The sequence below is a fragment of the Salvelinus alpinus genome, chromosome 10 (assembly GCF_045679555.1).
Source record: "Salvelinus alpinus chromosome 10, SLU_Salpinus.1, whole genome shotgun sequence".
NCBI classification, from domain to species: Eukaryota; Metazoa; Chordata; class Actinopteri; order Salmoniformes; family Salmonidae; genus Salvelinus; species Salvelinus alpinus.
This window is the reverse complement of record NC_092095.1, coordinates 68,350,968-68,357,875: the sequence shown is the minus strand read 5'-3', so window position 1 is coordinate 68,357,875 and position 6,908 is coordinate 68,350,968. Positions and strand designations below refer to the sequence as shown.

Below are 6,908 nucleotides of genomic sequence, written 5' to 3'. Positions count from 1 at the left end.
TTTATTATAAATTATTTTCTATTCTATTCTATTATTTTCTATTCTATTATTTGATTTATTTTCTATTCTATTATTTTCTATTCTATTATTTTCTATTCTATTATTTTCTATTCTATTATTTTCTATTCTATCTGATTTATTTTCTATTCTATTATTTTCTATTATATTCTATTATTTTATTTATTTTCTATTCTATTGTTTTATATTATATTATTTATTTTATATTCTATTATTTTCTATTCTAAAATTAAAAAATATATATATTATATTCTATTATTTCCTGTTCTATTATTTTCCTTTATATTATTTTCTATTCTGTTATATTCGATTCTATTATTTTCTATTCTAAAATTTAAAAAAATATATATTCTATTCTATTATTTCCTGTTCTATTATTTTCCATTCTATTATTTTCTGTTCTATTATTTTCTATTCTATTCTATTATTTTCCATTCTATTATTTTATTTATTTTATTTTCAAATATATTATTTTCTATTCTATTCTATTATTTTCTATTTATAATTTTCTGTTCTATTATTTTCTCTTCTATTGTTTTCTATTGTGTTTTATGATTTTGTTGCATTGTTACATACCTGAGAGGGAAAACATGTCAAGATGTCAGCCTTATCTCTCTTCGCTGCTTTCAGATCTGGTTGGCCCTCAAGTCACCTTTACCCACAGTAGAGAAAATACCCCAGATTGAACCAAATGTGTGTTGGTGCTAGTGGGTAAATGTCAATGCTTCCCTGATTGGATGCATGTAGACAGAGATGAAAGCGCCCCTAGCACCAGAGCTGGGGCTGGAGCTGTGTTAGGGCCCCGGGGTTAGGGCATAGGGGATCTGTGGTAGGAAGTGAGAGGTAGGAGGGTGGTCCTAGGGCATGTAGAGCATCATCAATCCTCTGACCTAGTCTGTAGTCTCCTAGTCATCCACCACCTCAGGAGAACTGTCTGATTCAAGACTTCAGGACGTACAACAGGATTAAACAAACAAACAAACACAACTCAGAATAATTCGATTTGGTGCCAGACGTTGAGTAAAATGTTGACTTCATAGTCTTATTGTAGAGAGCATAGAGAGGGTTACAAATATTGTATTGTGGTAGATTCACCGTTTCATAATGCAGAATATAAACCATTATTAGTGTATTAAAAATATTATATTATAAATCATATGGGAATACATTTATGTCAGACATTGTCTCCCAGAAAGACAATTAGGAAGAGGGTTTAATCTATCAGAAATGTCATTTTTAGATGCAACATCTGGTCTGATGATCCATGGCTCCAACCAATCAGACGAACAGGATACTGGGGATCCAACAAGAATCAGACTACCACAGTACTAGTCCTGCTTCATGTTATATACGCCCAATGTACTGGCCAGACCTTTGGGCTCTCGGGTGGTGCAGCGGTCTAAGGCACTGCAGCTCAGTGCATGAGGCGTCACTACAGTCGCTGGTTCGGATCCAGGCTGTATCACATTCGGCCGTGATTGGGATTCACATAGGGCTGCGCACAATTGGCCCAGCATCGTCCGGGTTTGGCCGGGGTAGGCCGTCATTGTAAATAAGAATGTGTTCTTAACTGACTTGCCTAGTTAAATAAAGGTTAACTAAGAATATATATTTTTTGAAATGTAGGCCCATATAATATAAAGAGATGATATGACACACCCACCAGGCAGAAGTAAAGGTACAGTAGAACATATAGAGAAAATATATATTAGAATATATATTATAGACTGAAACAAGCAGAGAATGACATATATAACTCTAGTTCATGTTTGGGGATTTCTATGGGAAGAGGGAAAATGTCATGCATAGTTTCCCCATTGTGGAATACATCATCTCCACTCTCTGTTAAGATATACTAGTCCCCTCAAATTCAACTCTGGACCTTAAACACAATTCACTGCTTTTTTTCATTGTCCCCTTCAAACCAGGGACTAATTTAGAGCTGGGACACCAGGTGGTTGTCATTTTTAATATAACTGAATTATCTAATTATTAATGAATTATCAGGTAGAACAGAAAACCAACAGTACAGATTACTGTAGGGACCTCGTAGGGTCAGACTTGAATACCCCTGTAATAGTCTGTCTATCCTGGGTTCTGCTGGTCAGCCAGTCAGTCAGTCAGTCAGCCAGTGACATGTTCCCTCCTGCACAGCCAAGCCTGTCTTTCCACTCTGACTATAGTCTCTATCACTGCCTGTATCTGTAGCTGTTGTGTTCTGCTCCCCAGAGCCTGGTCCTGCTCATCTGACTGTAACACTGTATTCCTCCTCTCCTCTCCTCTCCTCTCCTCTCCTCTCCTCTCCTCTCCTCTCCTCTCCTCTCCTCTCCTCTCCTCTCCTCCCTTCTCCTCTCCTCTCTCCTCCCTTCTCCTCCCCTCTCCTGTATCTGTAGCTATAACACAAACATCTGACTGTAACACTGTATTCCTCCTCTCCTCTCCTCTCCTCTCCTCTCCTCTCCTCTCCTCTCCTCTCCTCTCCTCTCCTCTCCTCTCCTCTCCTCTCCTCTCCTCTCCTCTCCACTCCACTCCTGTATCTGTAGCTATAACTCAGTCTGGAAACCAGTCTGGACCGGAGGGCAGCACACCAACCCTCCCACCCAACAGAAGGGGCTTCACCTGCAAGATAGAGCTTTTGAAATGAATACATTCAGCTCTCTTCACAATGCTAATCCATTCCCTTCTTTTCTATTCTAGAGAAAACCGGGGCAAGTTATTGCGATGGGTATTTGAACCAGTGATGTTTACATTCCCCGTAAGTCAATAAAGGTTCAACCAGGCTGTCAAAGCTGATAACCCACATTAACCACACAGGTATTACATCATTAAGAGTGACTATTACCGTAGATGCCGACGCATATCCTGTCTAGTTTTTGGGCGGCAGGTAGCCTAGTGGTTAGAGCGTTGTGCCAGTAACTGAAAGGTTGCTGGATCGAATCCCTGAGCTGACAAGGTAAACATCTGTCGTTCTGCCCTTAAACAAGGCAGTTAACCCGCTGTTCCCCAGTAGGCCGTCATTGTAAAATACACATTTGTTAGTAGGCTACAGTTAGTAGGCTACAGTTAGTATCCTAAATGATATGGTGAGATTATAAATATTTTAATAAAGTAGTCCATCATGATCTGAGCTGAGCTGTTTGAATGGAGTCCTACGGAGGGCGCCATCACACACTGAACATACGATCACCACGCTGCGGACCACCCAGGTCCCCACATAGTCCTGCTACACTTTCAGCGCGTGGGGGGAGGGACAACTCCACTGGCTCGTTGGCTCCGTATAAATACCGTCAAAAAGTCCCGTTCACGTTTAGTCGACACCAGACACAGGACTGACAAAGGACGCAGACATCAGAGAGGAGAAACGGATTTATTACGCTCCGATTATCTGCTGTTTTCTATTATTCATGTGTGTGTGCGCCCTCTCTTCAAACAACGTGGAGCTCTTTATAGCGGACTGTCCGTCAACTGACATCAATGAAGGAGAGAATATCTAGTCAGAAAGTATCTGTTACATCCGGGATGGATCCTAGTCAGATTGTGAAGTGTAAAATAGTTGTGGTCGGGGACAGTCAATGTGGGAAGACTGCTCTACTACACGTTTTTGCAAAGGATATCTTCCCAGAGGTGAGTTCAAAGAAATGGCTGCTTGATAGCTAAATGTAACAAAAGTTTGTTATAACTAATTAATACTACTACTACTAATAATAATAATAATTGTTATTACTTGTTTATAATTATCTATGATTGTCTCTTTTTTCTTTAGAGTTACATGCCCACAGTGTTCGAAAATTACACGGCCAGTTTTGAAATAGACACGAAAAGAATAGAGCTCAGCCTATGGGACACGTCAGGTAATGATCCATTTCATTTCTTTAATCTGTCTATCTATGTTTGCCATAACTATATGACCCAGTCTCCCCTATTATAATATTTAGCTTAGATATATACAACCAGGGTAAATGTATATAACCTGGGTAAATGTATATAACCTGGGTAAATGTATATAACCTGGGTAAATGTATATAACCTGGGTAAATGTATATAACCTGGGTAAATGTATATAACCTGGGTAAATGTATATAACCTGGGTAAATGCAGGATAAATGATGTATTTATTGTTTGCCTTTGACCTCCCTGATGCCCATTGATCACAGTTGCTGTCCATTAGAAATGCAGCTGCCAGGCATGTCAGGACCTGTTGGTCTCACAGTGTGTGTGCAGCATGTCAGGACCTGTTGGTCTCACAGTGTGTGTGCAGCATGTCATGGATGAATACATCTGTTGACAGTGATGAATATTTCATTTGAATGAAACTAAATGATCTATTATTTATTATCAAGTTCTGGTTTGTTACATGCTTAGAAGAAGTCATGATGCTACTGTGGAATGCTAGGGATGGACCAGCTGGTTGAACCATTCAGACAGACACCACTGACCAAATGTTCTACCATGCTTCTCCAGCCCTCTCCCCTCAACAAACACACAATGCAGCCAATCAGTAACAGTGAGAAGACTGTCCTCCCTCCAGACAAACTGCTACTTCTGTACCTGGTGCAGTTTATTAGTCTTGTACTGGCCTCTTCCAGTATACTGGTGTCTAGTGTTGAGTTCACCTCATGGGATCTCCATCCATGCTGGAAGTCTGGCAGTAATTACAGTGAACAAGTATTTGATACACTGCCGATTTTGCAGGTTTTCCTACTTACAAAGCATGTAGAGGTCTGTAATTTTTATCATAGGTACTCTTCAACTGTGAGTGACGAAAATCCAGAAAATCACATTGTATGATTTTTAAGTAATTAATTTGCATTTTATTGCATGACATAAGTATTTGATCACCTACCAACCAGTAAGAATTCCGGCTCTCACAGACCTGTTAGTTTTTCTTTTAAGAAAAAAGAATAGATCATTTAGTCTTTGTTGAGGGGAGAGGGCTGGAGAAGCGGTAGAACATTTGGTCAGTGGTGTCTGTCTGAATGGTTCAACCAGCTGGTCCATCCCTAGCATTCCACAGTAGCATCATGACTTCTTCTAAGCACTGTATGTGTTGTAGCCCCACTCTCCCCAAGCCCAATCCCCAGGCCTCTCCCTTCCATTGCTCCACACTCCCCAGCCCTCTCCCTTCCGTAGCCCCACTCTCCCCCAGCCTGATCCCCAGCCCTTTCCCTTCCATTGCTCCACACTCCCCAGGCCTCTCCCTTCCATTGCTCCACACTCCCCAGGCCTCTCCCTTCCATTGCTCCACACTCCCCAGTCCTCTCCCTTCCATTGCTCCACACTCCCCAGCCCTCTCCCTTCCATTGCTCCACACTCCCCAGCCCTCTCCCTTCCATTGCTCCACACTCCCCAGCCCTCTCCCTTCCATTGCTCCACACTCCCCAGTCCTCTCCCTTCCATTGCTCCACACTCCCCAGCCCTCTCCCTTCAATTGCTCCACACTCCCCAGCCCTCTCCCTGCTTTTGCCCCACTTTCCCCCAGCCCTCTCCCTTCCATTGCTCCACACTCCCCAGCCCTCTCCCTGCTTTTGCCCCACTTTCCCCCAGCCCTCTCCCTTCCATTGCTCCACACTCCCCCAGCCCTCTCCCTGCTTAAGCCCCAGGTCTGCAAACCTTTAGCCTCTATGCTTCCCCCTCAGCTGTCCCCTGCCTGGACTGTGCTTGTAACCTGGGGGTGGAGGTGGTAGTGCAAGCTGGGGCTCTGTTGTGGAGTGGGTCTGTTTGTCTGTCTGGTTGGCTGTAGACGGACTGACTGTCTGCCTAATTGGCTGTAGAGACACTGTCTGCCTGTCTGGTTGGCTGTAGAGGGACTGTCTGCCTGTAGTATAGTGTAGAGGGACTGTATGTCTGTCTGCCTGTTTGTTTGTCTGCATGTAGTGTGGAGGGACTGTCTGTCTGCCTGTAGTATAGTGTAGAGGGACTGTATGTCTGTCTGCCTGTTTGTTTGTCTGCATGTAGTGTAAACGGACTGGCTGTCTGCCTAATTGGCTGTAGAGACACTGTCTGCCTGTCTGGTTGGCTGTAAAATGACTGTCTGCCTGTCTGGTTGGCTGTAGAGGGACTGTCTGCCTGTAGTATAGTGTAGAGGGACTGTATGTCTGTCTGCCTGTTTGTCTGTCTGCATGTAATGTGGAGGGACTGTTTCTGCCTGTAGTGTAGTGTAGAGGGCCTGTCTGTCTGTCTGTAGTGTAGAGGGCCTGTCTGTCTGTAGTGTAGTGTAGAGGGCCTGTCTGTCTGTCTGTCTGTAGTGTAGTGTAGAGGGACTGTCTGTCTGTAGTGTAGTGTAGAGGGCCTGTCTGTCTGTCTGTAGTGTAGAGGGCCTGTCTGTCTGTAGTGTAGTGTAGAGGGACTGTCTGTCTGTAGTGTAGTGTAGAGGGCCTGTCTGTCTGTCTGTAGTGTAGAGGGCCTGTCTGTCTGTAGTGTAGTGTAGAGGGCCTGTCTGTTTGTAGTGTAGTGTAGAGGGACTGTCTGTCTGCCTGTAGTGTAGAGGGCCTGTCTGTCTGTAGTGTAGTGTAGAGGGCCTGTCTGTCTGTAGTGTAGTGTAGAGGGACTGTCTGTCTGTCTGTAGTGTAGAGGGCCTGTCTGTCTGTAGTGTAGTGTAGAGGGCCTGTCTGTCTGTAGTGTAGTGTAGAGGGACTGTCTGTCTGTCTGTCTGTAGTGTAGAGGGCCTGTCTGTCTGTAGTGTAGTGTAGAGGGCCTGTCTGTCTGTAGTGTAGTGTAGAGGGACTGTCTGTCTGTCTGTAGTGTAGAGGGCCTGTCTGTCTGTAGTGTAGTGTAGAGGGCCTGTCTGTCTGTAGTGTAGTGTAGAGGGACTGTCTGTCTGTCTGTAGTGTAGAGGGCCTGTCTGTCTGTAGTGTAGTGTAGAGGGCCTGTCTGTCTGTAGTGTAGAGGGA

At 43.6% G+C, this 6,908-nt stretch overlaps 1 protein-coding gene across 1 annotated transcript in view; it reads left to right on the top strand.

Moving 5' to 3' along the window:
• Positions 1–3,293: 3,293 nt before the first annotated feature.
• The window catches only part of LOC139532737 (rho-related GTP-binding protein RhoE-like), a 17,450-nt gene continuing 13,835 nt past the window's right edge, over positions 3,294–6,908 (top strand). Inside the window, exons 1-2 of the mRNA XM_071330702.1 lie at positions 3,294–3,642; positions 3,782–3,869. Of these exons, the coding sequence (XP_071186803.1) occupies positions 3,493–3,642; positions 3,782–3,869 (238 nt within the window). The 5' untranslated portion in view covers positions 3,294–3,492. The remainder of the gene's footprint in view (positions 3,643–3,781; positions 3,870–6,908) is intronic.